This window comes from Carya illinoinensis, chromosome 5 (genome assembly GCF_018687715.1).
Source record: "Carya illinoinensis cultivar Pawnee chromosome 5, C.illinoinensisPawnee_v1, whole genome shotgun sequence".
NCBI lineage: Eukaryota > Viridiplantae > Streptophyta > Magnoliopsida > Fagales > Juglandaceae > Carya > Carya illinoinensis.
In genome coordinates, this window is record NC_056756.1 from 5,434,023 (window position 1) to 5,452,789 (window position 18,767).

Here is an 18,767-nt window from a genome sequence, read left to right on the forward strand (position 1 = left end):
AATAACCTAGAGATGTGATCATTGAGGAAGTACAAGTAGATGTCCTCATACCTATATTCTCAGAAAAGATAATGGTTCCTCTAATTGATCATCACAATGATACATTGGAACAAGAGAATGAGCACCCATCTCAGAATGATAATATCACTGATGAACCAAGTTCGGAGTTACCAGAATAGATAGTCTTACGCAGATCTCAGAAAGATTGGAGACCTGCTATTTCAGCAGACTATGTAGTATATCTCCAAGAATCTGAATTTGACATTAGGACAAGTGAAGATCCACTAACGTTTTCACAAGCTATATAGTAAATGGATCGATGCCATGAAAGAAGAGTTGAAATCCATGGATCAAAATCAAGTTTGGGATCTTGTTGAGTTGCCTAAAGGGTGTAAAAGAGTCTTGTGTAAATGGGTCTTTAAGATCAAACGCGACTCTAAAGGCAACGTCGAACGACATAAGGCCAGACTTGTTGCTAAGAGTTTCACCCAGAAAGAAGGCATTGATTACAAAGAGACCTTTTCTCCAGTATCTAAAAATGACTCATTCAGAATCATTATGGCATTGGTGGCTCATTTTAATTTAGAGTTACACCAGATAGATGTGAAAACAATTTTTCTAAACGGAAGTTTGGATGAAGTTGTCTACATGGAGCAGTTAGAGGACTACTCAGAAAAGGGCAAAGATCACCTAGTATGTAGGCTTAAGAAATCAATATACGGGCTTAAGAAAGCTTCCTGACAATGGTACTTAAAGTTCAATGATACCATTACTGCCTTTGGATTTAAAGAAAATATCGTTGATCGATGTATATACCTAAAGGTCAGTGGGAGCAAGTTTATATTTTTGATCCTGTATGTTGATGATATCTTGTTGGCTAGTAGTGATCTTGGCTTACTTTATGAAACCAAGGGTTTTCTATCTAAGAACTTTGAAATGAAAGATATGGGTGAGGCGTCCTTTGTGATCGGAATTGAAATCCTCTGGGATCAAAAACAAGGACTGTTGGGATTGTCTCAGAAAAATTACATAGAAAGAGTTCTTGAGAGATTTGGCATGAAAAGTTGCTCATCACTTGATACTCCGATATCAAAAGGTGATAAGTTTAACCTATCACAATGTCCTAAAACTGAGTGGGAGCGTAAAGAGATGGCAAAAATCCCCTATGCTTCGGTTGTGGGAAGCTTGATATATGCACAGATTTGCACGAGGCCAGACATTAGTTTTGCAGTTGGCATGCTTGGGCGTTACCAAAATAACCCAGGGATGTCTCATTGGAAAGCAGTAAAGAGGGTATTACGATATCTACAAGGAACTAGGGATTACCAGCTTACCTTTAGGAGAACTGACAACTTAGAGGCAACTGGATACTCAGATTCTGATTTTGTCAGTTGTTCTGATAGTAGGAAATCTATTTTTGGATATGTTTTCCTACTAGCCAGTGGAGCGATCTCATGAAAAAGTATGAAGCAAACATCACTACTTCATCAACAATGGAGGCTGAGTTTGTGGCATGCTTTGACGTCACAGCGCATGGTATATGGCTGAGGAACTTTATCTCAGGGCTTGGAGTTGTTGACTCTATAGAAAGGCCGCTGAGAATTTATTATGATAATTCCTCTACAGTTTTTTTTTTTCCAAAAATGATAGGTATTCTAAAGGTGCTAAACACATGGAACTCAAATACCTAAATGTCAAGGAGGAAGTACAGAAACAGACAGTGTCCATAGAACATATTAGTACTACGCTTATGATTGCAGATCTATTAACAAAGGGACTAGTAGCGAAGCAGTTTAAAGAACATTTTGACAGAATGGGTCTTATGATGTAAACATGTTATTGAACTCGTAGATGTTTTATTTTATTTTGGACACTTAATGATATCTATTATAGTTGTTTTGTTTCTGTTTTCTTGTCTTTCCATTTTTTTATACATTGAATGGTTTGGAAGAATGATGACAAGATAATGTCTACAACAAACATGAATTGGAATCCAAGGCATTACAATATTAGCCTTAATTATCCCAATTAAAGATCATGTAAAATTGGTTACTGGTGTTGTGGTATATGGAAGAAAATTTGTTGATTATATAACAAAGGACCGCCATGACTCGTGTGACGCCCCCAAATTCCGTTTGGGATCGGACGGACATTTGAAGCGTCGAGACATGCAACACAAGGTTACCTGCCCCCGTTCATGACATATAAGATGCAATAATCCTAACATGCATCTAACATTATGCAATATTCGCAGCGGATAATTTTTTTCTTTAGCAATACTATGCACCAAACTGAAAATATCCCAATACTTAAAACATACTTCATACATAAAGATCCATTGAATAACTAAGATCACAGCACTATTCCAAAATAGTTATGATCCAAAAGTACTGGAGATGCAACTCCATCGTACAAGTAGTAATTTAACTACTATATTAACATTAACGACGCACCGTCGTTCAGTCGACTGTGTCTAGTTGGTCAGCTCCTGGTCCACCTTCAGATCCTGTAACAAGATCTACCATTCGGGAGGAATGGTAGTTGGGACTACCACAGTGAGATTTGATTACAAATCTTAGCAAGTTAACAAAAAACTTCCACACAGACTAATGATGCATGGATGACAGTAAAAGCATAAATGCATAATCAAATTCATAAGTAATTAAAGAATAACTTAGCGTACAACATAGCATAATTGACATAACTTAAATTGAAACATGAACTGAACTTGACTTATCATAAACTTGCTTTGAAACTTGAATTAACATGAAAAATACATACTCCACAGTTGTTGTGGCCCCATGTATTTTACGTGTAAATACATACTCCACAGTTGTTGTGGCCCCATGTATTCTACACAAACTTGACTTAACATTAAAAATACATACTCCACAGTTGTTGTGGCCCCATGTATTCTACACAAACTTGACTTAACATGAAAAATACATACTCCACAGTTGTTGTGGCCCCATGTATTCTACGTGTAAATACATACTCCACAGTTGTTGTGGCCCCATGTATTCTACACAAACTTGACTTAACATGAAAAATACATACTCCACAGTTGTTGTGGCCCCATGTATTTTACGCATCACAATTGTAGTTAAATACATACTCCACAGTTGTTGTGGCCCCATGTATTCTACACAAACTTGACTTAACATTAAAAATACATACTCCACAGTTGTTATGGCCCCATGTATTCTACGTGTAAATACATACTCCACAGTTGTTGTGGCCCCATGTATTCTACACATCATAATGTACTCAAGATGAAATGTGACTGGAATACGAAAGGACTGAAGTCCTGACGTAACATAACGTGACTTGAACATAACTTAGAATACATGACCAACTTGAGATAGAAACATTTCGTAACATGGCATAACATATAATAGACAACATATTTAACATGACATACTTGCAACAGTGAATATTACATGACTTGACTTACATGTAATGGATGACATACTTAGCATGACGTACTTGTAATGTACAGTAATATATAACAGAATATATTATGTAACAGATAAAAATTGATGACAGAATAAATTCTGTATAATAGACAATTACATGATAACTTGACATGGCATGACACATATGATAACATACATACATACACTGTAGTTCTTTTACTTAGCACACATACACAGTAGACTGCTAGTAAGTTAAAAGCTAACTTACCTCGATCTCCGCGTTTCTTATAAAACTTCAAGTGCGATCACGAGGAACTGTAATTAGTAATTCTAAAAGTTAGAACTAAATCACTAATAATTTGAAATATGGAAAATACTAACTTAAAGAGTAAAATTTTCATTTTACTCTCTACATGTGGAAAAATGACCGTTTTACCCATAACTTAAGGATTTTGCATACTAACTCTAAAAGTTTCTAAAATTTACATTCCTCATGTAAATTTTATCCTAAACTTAAATATCAACTCAGAAAAATTTAAAACAAAACACAACTATGAAGAACACACTATGGTTAAAACCTCCATAGGCCATTTCCCTTTATTTTTGTTGCAATTCCTTCCAACTTCAAAACTCATGCTTAAACTAAAATTTTGCAACAAACATCTTCCAATCCTAAGTTCAAAACCATACTTAAAACATCCATTTAGAAAAAGCTAATAATCAATACCAAACTTTTTTGTAAAAAGATACAAGCACTTGAATCACAAGTTTTGACCTTAAATCAAAACATCTCCAAGAATTTTAAAAATCAAATCTTACTTCTAACATATTCATAATATCATCCTAACATCAACAATGCTTTAAATCATCAAACTAAAGTCACCAAAATCACAAAATAAAATTTGGAGTTTTTTGGTTTTACACTTAGTCCAAAAACAGAAACTTTTTCCTCAACTAGTTTTGATAAATCTCTCGATCTATGACTTATAAATATATGATCTTCAAACCAAACCATTACATGGTTTAAAAAGATGTCCTAAAACATATACAAGCTTCTAATTCAAGATCACATGGTTAGAAATTAATCAAAACATAAATTTAGCCAAGAATATCCACACTTTGGCTTATCTGAATATCTCTTTGCATAAAATTTCATATCTTTGAAACTAACATCAAATATCTTCAAAATAATAATATAACATGTATATAAGATGTTTAGGATCTTCCAATAAAATTATCAAAGTCATTAGAATAGGTTTAGACCACCAAAGAGTTAAACTTTCTCAAAACAGAAACTGTTTTTCCTCTTCCAGTTTCTAAGTTTCTAAATCTAAGAAAATCTTTCATCAAAACCTTTAATCATGCAAAAATCCTCAACCAATAGTCATATATACATGTTAACAATACTCCATAAAAATTTCGGACCAATATCTATCCATTAGCTTGGTCAAAAACTCCAAACTATAACATACTCTCCAGATTCACGCCCAGAATGAACTTTCTATGGTTAAAAATACTTTTGACCGACCAAATGACCATGGAATGATACAAAAAATACATCTACGGAAACTAGACTCAAAGAGGAACAACTTATATGAAGGAGACTTTATGATAAAACACTTACAAAAGCTTAGAAATGGGTGTGCAAAAGAACTCCTAAAAGCTGTCCGAGAGAGAGTGTTTGGTATTCTTTCAATGGAAAGCATAAATGAAGATAATTTCGTGGGGAGGGATGGCTGGAGATATTTGTGGATAAGATATGGAAGACTTGAGGCTGGAGTGAGAGTTAAGTGTAGGACTCTCTTACCCAAAGTGAGAGTTAAGTGTAGGACTCTCTTACCGGAGTGAGAGTGGAGTGTAGGACTCTCTTACCTAATAATATCTACAAAAATCAACTCAAGATATTTTTACCCAATAATATCCACGAAATTAGTTCAAAATATTTTCTAAATGTGGAGTAGACTTGGAAGAGTAAGGTGGTTAAAATCTTTCCATGTGTATTTTAAATCTATGTTCTTAAGATATTTTCCAAATGTGTATTTTGCTTAGGTGTCATGATCTCACACCTTGATTTCCTTCACAATTCCATCTAATGGTTTCTCTTTGTGCTAAGTATCTAATATTATTTATTATGTGTGGTTAAGATCTTGCCAAGTATCCAAATAAAATTTCGCTAACCTAATTTAGACATTTCACACTGTGATTTTGAAAACACTGCATTTAGTACGTTTACCGAGATTACTATTCACTCCAAAAATAAACGTAATAAACTTAGTACTGAAAAATCCTAAATATTCAATTAAGCCTAGTGGTGTAGACTATAATGTATTCTGACACTTCTAACTATCTCAAATAATTAAAATCGCATTTCTGGCACTATAGTGAGTGATAACACTAACTATGTTGACAGGCTAAAACCTATGCAATTAGTCGATTCGTGTAAACTTACGGAATTTTCACGAGGTTCTTAAGGTCAAAAGAAATTCCACAATTGAATTTCTAGCGGGCTGTTACAACTCGCATCAGTAGTTGATTTAATATTGATATTACAGAACTCATGTAATGTATTTTGAGCTATGAAAGTTTCAGGAAATGAATTTGCACAGTATGGTTAATTTCCTGTAATAAACCCATGAATGGAAAATATTATTTTATGGGCGTATGGGCCAAGTGAGAGAATTTAAGAGTTTTATTTAAACTCTATGTCCCACACACCCATCTTAATAGAATTTAAAATAGCTCAAGTCTATTAGATTAAAGATTAGTGATAACGGGATAAGAAAAATCCTAAGAGATAAGATTAAAACTCTATCTCTAATTATAGTCAGATACAAACTCTTAGATTTGTTGATGGTCAGAAATCTATAAATAGTACTGAGGGATTAAAGGGTTCTCACCTACAACATTAGAGTGCCTTTTGCCATCGTGAGACACTTGTGAGGTGAAGTTGCTAGGGTGATCCTTCTCTCATAGTCAGATCTAATTCTTTATCAAACTGATAGAGAAATGTATGCATTTATTTATTCCTATTTATCATTGTAGATCATATGAAATCGAAGATCCGTTTATTAATGTTCATGTTAAAATATTTAACAGACCTCTCCATCAATATTGGTCCAGAATGGTTAGCGGTCAAGGGGCGGATAGTTGGACTTTTCTTAATTATGATTGTTGGGGCGGCTAGCTGGTGGTGGGTCTGCTGGAGTAGTTGGAGTTGGCCTAGGCGATGGAAAAAAAAAAAAAAGAGGAAGAGGAGGAGGAGAAGAACTTAGTGGTCAGCTATAATGGGCTGTAAGTGGGGCCTACTCTGAGTTAATGGTCCATTTTATACAAATTCAGATGGTCCTCTTACTTGCTCCTAACGAAAAGCATATAATATAATAATACAGCATAAGAAAAATATATATACACAGATCCATTCTAGCATGTGCCACCATCCAATTTTTCTGATGGACTACACTACTCGAGAAAGACTTTAACAAAATCTTTCAAAATGGCATAACACTATTAGGCCATTGAGGTTACCTATTTCACTTGTACTATTATATTTTAAAAAAGTGCAGGATGTGAAAGAAAAGATAAAGAACGAGAAAATGGAAGAAAATCCCACTCTAATAGCACGAAGGTTCTGATGATATTAATGCTAGTGATCTTTTACTTCAAGTAATTAAGTTTTTCAATATATTATATGCAATCCCCAAGGTGAGTATTAAAGATTATATTCATTATTATTATTTGATAAAATTCTATATTTATTCACATAGTTTACATATCAGTTATAGTTATGGTAAATTAAAATTTTCATAATTTACATTTCAATTATATCTGTGGTAAATTTTTATTCTCATAATTTATATACAAGTTTTATTTACTTTTTATACTTATTATGAATTATTGATGTTAAGTTTCATATTTAAATATAAATTGAGCATCCTTGAAAGATCGCTCTAAATCAATAATTTTATTGAGTATCTCATAGTTTAAATGAGTGATACGTGTACCAAAAACTCATTATGATGAATGCACCTGAAGTTGTATAATTGAAATTGTGTAGAGAAAAGCTACTAAAGAATATATATATTTAAAATGAATGCCTCGAATATACTCTTGAAGTAGCAATATTGAATACAAAAGTTCATAATATATTCTAAATTTATATCTGATCTTCTAGTGTCTGGGAAAAATAATGAATTTTTGTTAACTAACAACTTTCTCTTTGAGATGATATTATACAACTATTAAATCAAATATTATGATGCATCAAAAGTGATATAATTTAAAATATTTATATCTTTTCATGATTATCTTGACATCCAAAAAAAGATACAAATATTATAAATCATATCACTTTGATGCATCATAATATTTAATTCAATAATTGTATAATATCATCTCAAAGAGAAAGTTGATAGTTAACAAAAACTCATTATTTTGCTCAGCCACTAAAAGACTAGATATAAATTTAGAATATATTGTAAACTTTTACACACGATATTGCTACTTCTAGAACATACTCGATATTGCTATTTCAGTAGCACATTTGAGACATTTATTTAAACATATATTCTTTAGTGACTTTTCTCTACACAATTTTAATTATGCAACTTCAGATGCATTAATTATAATGAGTTTTTATTTCATTTTTATTACAAGATAAATCATATTATCAATAATTCATAACAAGTATATAAAAAAATAAATAAAACTTATATATAAATTATATGAATAAAAATTAATCACAGATATAATTAAAATATAAATTATAAAAATTTTAATTTACTATAAATATAACTTGAGATATAAATTATGTGAATAAACATAAAATTTATCATGTAATAATAATGAATATAATCATTAATACTTACTTTAAGAATTATAAATAATATATTAAAATAAAATTTACTTGAAATAGAAAATCACTAACATTATTATCATCAGAACCTATTAGAACAAACTTTTCTTTTATTTTCTCCTTCCTTATTTTTTCTTTCACATCTTGTATTTTTTAAAATATAATAATACAAGAGAAATAGGAAACTTTATTGGGATGGTAGCACATGCTAGAGTAATCCGTATATATATATACTAGGTGAAAGCAACGTGCAATGCACGTTTGCTTAGTTTATATTTAATTTGTTTTATTAAGAACTAATTTTTTATTAATAAAAACATAATGTTTTTGGTTGATTAAATAACTAACAATATAATATTTATATAATTAATAAATAATTACACATTGCGACATATTATAAAAGAAGAACATTAATAGAATCTATAGTATGATCTTATAAATAAACATCACCCATAATTTTATGAAAGCTATTTGAGATAAATTTAATTCTAGGATGATGATCCAGCATTTTCCTCATCTTGTATTACTTCAATAGAGAGGACATTAAAATACCTATATTTTTTCTCCTTCAGTTTCTGTGGATCTATATAAACTTGAATCCTCCAATTAAATTTTTTTTTTGATAATTTCTCCGCAACACTTTTAACATATGGTCAGCAGATTAATCAATGATAATTTATACTTATCAATTCTACACACCATACTTATTTTATTTATTTATTTTATAATAAATATGTAGTGTATAGATGATAAGTAGAACAACTTAATAGTTTAATAAAAATAAAATAAAATAAATAATAAATAATATTAAAATATATAAAATATATGATATGAAATGACGAGTAACATTTTTTGTGAATTAAACAAATAATAACATTACTACTGAGATTATATATATCAAAGTGCAAAGCACGTTTGTCTGGTTAGATGAAACATTTAATTTAAAAAATAATAATATATATTTTTATGACGATCGAAAAAATAAGCCAAATTTTCCAGCAACACTTTCGATCGATGTCCACAAATTATTATGTAAATTATATATCCCATCGAATTCCTCCTAAAAAAATCTTTCAAGTACCAAAACAATAAAGAACAAAAAATGATAGAAAAATCCACACCAAATGCATGTGCAATTAAAATATTTGCCAACGTGACACAATAGAAGTAGATATTCTAATCACTGATGATTTCTGGGGTATTTAAGCAGATATCGATGGGGAGGCTAAGAGCTAGAGACCGAAAGAGACAATCACGGAGATCATTAAAACACTAACATTAACATGAACTGATGATGATCGGTACGTACAACCATATATATATAAGGGCCACATGGTGTGTGGAGTTAGGGATTTGCTGTCAAGCACATGTTATTATGTGTTATAACATGCAGTTATTGAGTGACAGAAATGTGAAGGATTTAAGGAGCAAATATAATGTCTAGCCCCAGTTTTTCTCAACTGCAATTTTTCTAAATGCCAAAAGCTGCCCGTGATCTTCTCTCGATTGGGACATCCTTGTGAGAAATGCATGCAAGACGGCTAAACGCTTACAGATTTATATGAATCCTTAACTCTACGCAAAATAAAGCAATCGCTATTAAGTTTATCCATTCTGAACCCAAAGAATTCAAATGCATAATCTCAGAAAAGGTCCATAAATGCTGAACATATTAGTGATTAAACAATACCTGAGCTTTGTGAAGAAACATGCCCGAGCTCGTTCGGACCTCGCTCATTACACTCTTACGAGACTCGTTATCTGCCACCATTGATTTCTCCAGCTTATCCCTAGCCTACTTTCCCCAATATTAACACAAATCAAATCGAATTAAGGACGATGGCTACATTTGGATCAAATTTGCTTTCTGATTATTCTTATAGATGTCTACATATTCATGAGAAAAAACACAAATTTGGACGGAGAATGATTAGTATTTGGCTCACAAGTTTCATAAGGTGGTCGCACTCTTCATCAGCCAGAAATCCCTTATAAATGAAAGACCTTCGGAATTAAAAATATAGGCAAAGAATCAATATAAACCACGAATGAAATGCGATTTATTGAGAGAGAGAGAGAGAGAGAGAGAGAGAGAGAGAGAGAGAGAGAGAGAGAGAGAGAGAGAGAGAGAGAGAGAGAGAGAGACCTAGGATGCCATGACAGCTGAGTGACACGAGTGGGATCAAAATAGGAGAAAGAAGGTTTCTTCAATCTCAACACCAACTCATGCCTGAAACCATAGCAAATTTAAAGAACTTTCAAAGGCACTTTCACGAGCACACAGAGAGGGAGAGAGAGACATACGTTTTCGTGTCCTTGTTTTTATTGCAGCCTTGTTTTTAGGCATGAAAAACAGAGCATGGTTGTGCTCTCAAACCGTTGCTCGGCGTCATCGCATATCCATGTCGTCTCCACAGTGTCCCTTTCACTCAGTGTCGTGCCCAGCGTCTATCCGTCTGAGAGCTTCCAGCTCGCTGTCGCACCTTTTCCTTTTAGTTTCTTGTTGTCCAGCCAAACCGCCCAAAAATGCAATATACAATGGGTGCAAACGGACTTAATTAAAGTATTTTAAAGTTGTAGCCGTCGCAGTCGTCCACAACGAACGCAACCCCGAGATATTTGCTTCGATGGAAGAAATATTTTTTCTCAAAACCAGTCCCAAAAGACAAAACTGTTAAAAAACAACCCATGCACAACGGCATTGTCACCACGCAGGAAACCACTCAACTACACACCGCTACCAACTTGTAGTTTAGCCACCTCTCCATTCATGGTACCGGCTTCGCAGCAAGATCACTTTCAGCTCATCACCATGGACAAAATCAGTGCATCATCGTCGCCACGTTCAGCACGGGTCCAGCCGAAACAACTCCATCATGTCCTCTGTTTTAAGAAGTGAAAACAGAGCAAGGAGCAGCAGTGCAAGCCACCGAGAGCAACCTCCACGTCGTGACCCCACTACCCAAAGTCTCCCCGTCTGCCACCCTCAACCATGCGCAGCTCCGTAAGCTTCAGTTACTCTCTCTATCTCTCGGTCTACTCTCTCTCTCTCTCTCTCTCTCTCTCTCTCTCTCTCTCTCTCTCTCTCTCTCTCTCTCTCTCTCTCTCTCTCCATTTTCAACATTCCAGCTACACCGAGTGGTCTACACCGTGAGCAACCCAGCTCGTCGTTAGTTGCCTCTGATCTGCTCTGTGCCAAAGTCTTCTGTGAATGAGTGCACAGCTTAGACTGCCGAGTGGTCTACGCCGTGAGCAACCCAGCTCGTCGCTAGTTGCCTCTGATCTGCTCTATGCCAAAGTCTTCTATGAGTGAGTGCCCAGCCGCATGGAACTTTGGTCTTTTGCTCCGTGCCAACATCTTCCTCATATAGTTTGTTTTAACAGGATGAAGTTATATCTTAGAAGCATAACTTTCTGATTTTAGTTTCCCTCTCTCATTTTGTGTTTCCGCCTCTTTTTTATTTTTATTTTTATTGTTTTTAATAATATCAGCAGCCGATTCCGCAAAAGGTACCCAACGGCGGTTAGAAGTCTAAGTGGACTTCCTGTCAGGAGGTCCCTAGTTGGTTCATTTGAGGAATCTCTATTGTCTGACAAAGGTATTATACCTGCCGTGAAGGAATGGTTTGAACTTGCCTTCTCTGGTGGTGTACGGGTCCCTTTTTATAATTTCCTGGCCTAACTCTGTTTTTGTTGAGCCTCCTTCAAGCCTCCTCACTCTCTCAGTTTCTTCACCACTTCCTTCCTCCTACTTAGATGCACCGTGAGCCACCACTTGCACCACCTAACCCACTTTTTCTCCACTCTTCCAACCCACACGGCAAGCTCTATTTCTATACAACAAAAACAGAGCACAGTTTCTTCCGTTAAACATGACTCCGCCTCAAACTCTCCAACCACTTGCTGCCCATGCATGCATCTAGCTTTATCTTCTGCATAAATGTTTACATTTCATAAATAAACCAACGTGCATGATTAATCGACAGACTTTTCTTTCACAAAATATGCTTGAACATTTATAATTGAATGAAAAGTTCAATGTGAATTAAATTTAACTACGGTTACAATCTTTGTTAAAAATAACAACTTTCGTTAGACAACTTTCGTTAAAACAAAAATTTTCGTTTTATACACACTTTTTATATATAGAAGATATATATATATTTTTTTAAAATGTATTATTATATCATGTGCTTTTTGTTAGAAACAGTAAGAAAAGTATCTAAATTTTGTATCAAATGGACTATCGACATAGAGTAGGGCCCTCATGCAGCCCATTATTCGTCGATCACCAGCTGCCACTTTTTTTTATATTTTATTTGGTTGGGATATTCATCCTTTTTTTTTGTTTTTTTTTTTTTTTTTTTTTGGTCTTTGTTCTCCCACGGCTGATATGACTACATCAATATCGTGCTGACTGACTTTGATAACAGCATCTCTAGCCAAGTAGTTGGTCATGTGGCTAGTGTGATTGAAGCTCTCTGTCAAGTACACCCCAGGAGGTATGTAAAGCAGCGTACCACCTCTCCTTCTCAGGTGCTGAATCCGATATATCGCCTCCCACTATACGCCATTTTTGCTCCTTAAACAAAGCTTACAAAATTTTTTCTTTTAGTTCTGGGTTTGGAGCTGGACTTGATGCTGCTCCTTCTCTGGGTGGGCCTCTGTTAAAAACGAGGACTGGCAGCAACCCATGATCTCTGTGGTTTTAGTTTTTGGTTTTCGGTATCGGTTTTTGAGTTTGTAAACCAAAGCTTGGTCTTACAGGAGTAGAGAAAACAGAGAAAACACGACGGGAGGGGTGGGTATGGTTTAGCTTTTGTATTTTCTCAGTCTCTGTAAATTTGGTAGTATTACATGAGCCCCATGGGTTGAAGCTGACCGAAGTAAGGCTCGGCGAGATCTACAGTGGCCGGAAAAAAAGGCCGGGGAACTCCTCCAGTCAAGCGGCGTTGTACATCCAGCCAACGCTTAGTCCCGAGTTGGAACGCCAGGTGATCCGCTGGTCTCGAACTCTTCGAAGGCGAGCTCCGAGTTCGCATGGATCTTCCTGAAGTTCTCAGCTGTTATAGGAGTGGTGTCCGCGTAAAACTCCAACGATCCCGATGGCCTCCATGATCTGGGCCTCCACGAAGTGTCCGATGCGAGCTGAGGTGCGACTCGGAACCCCCGGAGAGGATGGTTGATTGGGTAGTAGTTCCGATCGTTATGTGGATGATTCGGTCGAACCACCGGCGAGTCTGTTCTGCCGGGAGAGCGTTCACACAGTGAGAGAATTTCGGAAACCATGTGGCAGGAGGAAGATTTTTCTGGCGTGATAACTTGTTGTAAATCTATCAAATTAGAGAGAGAGTTTCAAAGATATAGAGAGAATAGAGAGAGCCATTCTTATTCATATACATTACTTATAAATATCTCCATATATATAGAAGGATATAAAAATCTATAACTTAATTAACTACATAATCATTCGATATAAACAAGTTTATAACAATATGAAGTAGTTGCCTCTTTTCCCCATTTGGTGTTGGTTTCTTACAGACATGAGGTCAATAATTGAGTCACTTTTTTGCAAATTATCCTGATCGTCCATCAAATTTGGTTAGTAAATTTGAGAAAAATAAATAGAAGATAGGGTAAGAGAGACCTAGAGCGTTAGTGAGACTGGTTGGGATGGAAACATCGATATCACAAAAAGTTTGATACGATCCAGTTGGATGGATCCCTATACAGTGTAGTGCGCCACTAGAGCTTATTGTTTAATGGGAAAAATTGCACCGACAGCAGTCTAGATGGATCCCTATACAGTATAGTGCGCCACTAGAGCTTATTGTTTAATGGGAAAAATTGCACCGACAGCAGTCACAACACAATTATATTCGATCTTCTTCATTAAAATAGATAGAGCTAGCTTAAAAAAAAAAAAAAAAAAATAGATAGAGCTAAATTGGCAGATTTCAAAGCCAATGAATCTGATCCCGATCCCCCCCCCCCTCTCTCTCTCTCATACGTGGAGTGGTAACATATCATATGTGGAGTTATAATTATTGATTATAAAATATTTATTTGTTATCTTTGCATTGTTGTATGCATGAACTTTTATATTGGTATAGTATTGTATGTAGTGGGGGCGCATGCATAAAATTTATGGAAAGTATATTTTACATTTTCGTTGTAGCAGACATAATTTTTTAGATTTCTATCTTTTTGTTATTTAATGTCACGAGGGCAAGAACTTGAATCCATTTGAGTCTATCGACATTCTAAAATAATATTTTTAAAAATACAGTACTATGAAGTCATTAATAAATTCTCTATTGGCATAAGATATATCACTTTATTATTGAATTATAATATCTGTCATGCTCTTACATCGTTCTATTTTGTTATATTTTTGTTAAGGTGTATATAAGATTAGAATCCTTATTTGAATTTCAGGTTTATAATTCACCTGAGAGGTATATAAACATATAAATAAACCCTATACATTTACTGAATACTATTGAAGCACTCAATCACTCACCTACTAATATTCTAACAGACTACAGTAGCAAGCATAAGGAGCCTACGGCTATTCTAACAAACTCCACCACAGCTGTCAAGAGCAATACAGTGCCATTTGTCATACTCTAAAATCTTCTCTTATAACCACCTGAACAATTATACACCGTTTGATCAATTTATAATTGAATTACTTGTCTTTCCAAAGGTGTATAAATGCTCACTGTGACTGTAATGAAATACATGAAAGAAATAATATACTCTAACTTCTTGAAGGTCTTTTCTCGAATGACTCTTGTGTCATCTTGTTCTAATAAATACTTAACAATATTATTACAGAAAATTCACTCAAATAACTAGAAATATTATAGAATCTTCAAATCAAGTATTTATTTCTTGTCCACTCAGAAATATATACTAGAGTTTGCCTCGTTTGATTACAAAAATAAGATAAGATGAGAAATCTGTTAATAATAATAAGATAATTTGTGAATATGAATGAAATAGTTTGAGTTAAAATATTTTATGGGTTGATTTTGTCATTCTTGGATTTTGATAATTTTGAATTGAACATCAGATTCGTTTTCTATTTGTTGTAGGTGATTCTCTTATCTTTGTTCTCTATAAATTATTTGTTAAAACTAGCCTATAAAGTAATCTATATTCTATCTGGCATTAAGTATACACTACAAAAAATAATTTTTTCTTCAAATCAAATTTTTATTTCTTGAACACTATGTAAAAGAGTTCGAATAAAACATCTCCTTTTTTAAATTCTTTAAAGTCCAGTTTTATTAAATATGATTTTTATTATTTAAAAGAAAACAAATGTGGTCAGAAAAGGAGGAAAATGAATACTAATCAGGAAAAATTTAATTATAAATACAACTGGATATTAATATATATTAATTTAATATAATTAATTAAAAATTAAATTTTATTAAAAATAATATTAATTTAAATTTTAAATATAAAAAAATTAATATTAATACGTAAATTAATATATATATATAATAAAACACTACAAATTAATCTGACTAACAAATTAAATCAAAATCTTATCAACACATGAGAGAGTATTTACTGCTATTTGTCATTGTCTGTCACTTTTGTGTCATTGATCTACCACCGGGCCCAATTAAACGTTTGAACGCTTTTGCTCATTGCAAGCTCCTACATACACGCAAGATCAGGTTCTAGATTTTTGAGTACCATTCAGACATCTGAATCCGTGTAATCAATTATTGTAAGCCATATTTTATTAGATATGATTTGAGCTTTTTAAAAGAAAAAATATATACACATATATTGTCAGAAAAGGGAAAATACACTAATCGAATGACAGCTGACAAACAAGCAAAATGAAATCGTAGATTAGGTACAAAGATTTTGCTCTTCTTGCTGGATAGTTTATACATAATCACAACGTGATTGGTGCAATTAATTATGAATCACAAGTAATTGGGCACTTGACTGCTAATGTGTATAGAAGAATTAATTATTTTATTAAAAATTCAAATATTAATTCAAAAATTTTAAAATTATTAGATACTAATTTGATTAAACTTTTAATCCTTAGAATCATAACATTCTACCACGTTTTAAAATCTAACATCTACGGTGGCCCATTCTATCAACATTAATTCGGTAATAGCATTTTCTCTTTTGATTGTTTCACTCATTTATCAGTAGTCAATGTAAGGTTTTAAAAACATTTTGTTCCAGTAGGAATTTTCCATGCCGGAATAGTAATCGGCAAGGTGTGATGGGTTATTCCATTTTAGCTCAAATTTCGGCCATTTTAGCCTATTCTGATCTATTCCGACTGAATTCTAGTGTTTCGACCGAAACATGTATTCCAGTTCAGAATTGGACTTAATGGCAATTTGAAAAATATTCTAAAAAGAAAAGGGCAAACTTGTAAAAGTCTCAACCCTTTTCATCACAGATATATGCAGCATTTCCTGTACAAGTAGGTTAATAAAGCTCTTAAGAACTACTGCAAACACAAAAAAAATTACATAAAATAAACCCATAAACTAACGTGAATTCATAAAATTTGTTAGATCTACTTTATAATAAAAGTAACTTTACAATTTGACGTACTACATTAAATTACATTAGTTTGTGAGTTTACTTTAAATTTGAATTCGACATCCACGTCGACCTATTCTATCGACATTGATCCAATTATAGCCATTTCCATTTTGACGGTTCACTTATCTATTAGTATTCAATAACTTAAAACTATATCTATACATAGTATTAAAACATTTTAATCCAATCTATCAATCTCTCCTTCCGTAATTTGAACTCGTGATGTAATTTTTACTCTCATAGTAATTATTAAAGACATAATTATTGATTCGAAAGCTTTAAAATAATTAGATATTAATTTAGTTAAACACTCAAACCCTCTATATCGTAACACATTGTCTGTGACTTTTTAGTAGATAGTGGGGCTTGGCTAGCTAAACGTTCACTAACTACACTAATCAATATGAGTTTTATTACGTACAAGCACAATCGCACACTAATCTGTATACTAATATTGATTTATTCATACTTAAAATTTAAATTGACACTATTTTTAATAAAATCTACTTTTTGACCAATCACATCACATTGGTGCACAGATTAGTGCACAATTGTGCTTGTAACTATATTTTTCCAATCAATATATGTTGAGGTTTGGATCTAAGCTCTGACACATTCACGTGTCTATTATAGCACTGCTACGTACATGTGAGTTTGTGCACGAAATTGCGCACCCCCTAACTCTTTGAAACACACCGTTTCAATTTTGAAAAAATATAATTGCAAATATAACTATGTATTAATCTGTACATCAATATGATGTGATTAATCAAAAAGTAAATTTTATTAAAAATAGTATTAATTTAAAATTTAAGTATGAATAAATCAGTGTTGATACACAATTTAGTGCGCGATTATACTTGTATGTAGCAAAATTCTTTCATTTAACACATCTTGCATAAAGGTGTGTGCAAGGTGTGCGCAAACTCACCTTTTTATTTCTCAATCTCTGCATCGTGTATAATGATTTCTTCTTCTTATTCTTCTAATGTAAATATTTTTGGTTGTTTATTAGGTGATTTCTTTACATGCAGTACTTACATGTAGAAAAAAAATTATATAGTCATACGAATATATGACAAAAATTACAAAGCCAAACAACAGGAACATTTGAAATTACAAAAAAAAAAAAAAAAAAATAGTGGACCCAATAGTTACATCTAAAAAACAATTAGATAAATTCATAATAGAATAGATATATATGCATGACAAAAGAAGTAGAAATTATAGGTAGAAAAAAAAAATTACGCCTAAACAAAGTCACTAAGAACTTCCAATCTTGACATTTTCGAACCCAATATTTATATTTAAAAAGTAAATACATAACTTTATAATAGAAATGCTTTCACAAGGCTCCATAAAAATGAACTAATTGAAAATAAAAAAACCCTTCACAAGGCTCCATAAAAGGAACTAATTGAAAATGAAAAAACCCTCGCGTATGAAGCGGAAGATTTGTAAGATTTCAAAATTTCTATAAAATCACTTAAACAATATATTGACGTAGACGAAATTAAAGCAAGTACGAAAAAAGAGTAGAACATGTAAATCTAAAGAAGGGGGAAAAACAGAAGAGCCAAATTTCCCGTGAGTCACAGCCGTGTTCCTAACAGCTAAAATCGAGAACAATTTTTATAGAATGAAACTTTGCTTTCTCAAAATAAAGGATAAAATTTGTAGATCTAAACAATTGACTTTAAAAAAATATTTACTCATGTACATTTGACAGATCTAAAGTAAAACTTGTTAGATCTAAACTAAAACGTCTAAATTTGTTGAAGTTTGTAAATATTACAAAAAAGAAATCTGCAAAGCACGTAAATCTAAATAAAGAAATTTGTAAAAAATTCATATTTTCAATGAGGCACACCCGTGTTCTTAACGGCTAAAATCGAAAATAA

General features: G+C 33.1%; 2 protein-coding genes across 2 annotated transcripts; one reads left to right on the forward strand and one right to left on the reverse strand.

The window, feature by feature from the left end:
* The first annotated feature begins 1,149 nt into the window (after nt 1-1,149).
* Nucleotides 1,150-1,458, forward strand: LOC122310006 (secreted RxLR effector protein 161-like). The gene has a single exon (XM_043123896.1). It carries the CDS (start codon nt 1,150-1,152, stop codon nt 1,456-1,458), a length of 309 nt encoding a protein of 102 aa, XP_042979830.1.
* Nucleotides 1,459-4,241: 2,783 nt separating this feature from the next.
* LOC122310007 (probable prolyl 4-hydroxylase 7) lies at nt 4,242-11,262 on the reverse strand (the record flags this gene model as incomplete). Its single annotated transcript, XM_043123897.1, has 5 exons — nt 11,231-11,262; nt 10,415-10,498; nt 10,215-10,272; nt 9,959-10,063; nt 4,242-4,259 (listed from the first exon to the last, which is right to left on the reverse strand). Coding segments are annotated over exons 1-5 (297 nt in total), but the record flags the coding sequence as incomplete, so codon positions are not given.
* Between the last annotated feature and the right edge of the window lie 7,505 nt (nt 11,263-18,767).

Bases quoted from the DNA above. Each gene is read 5' to 3' on its own strand.
- LOC122310006 (XM_043123896.1), top strand. From the start codon at position 1,150: ATGGCAAAAATCCCCTATGCTTCGGTTGTGGGAAGCTTGATATATGCA.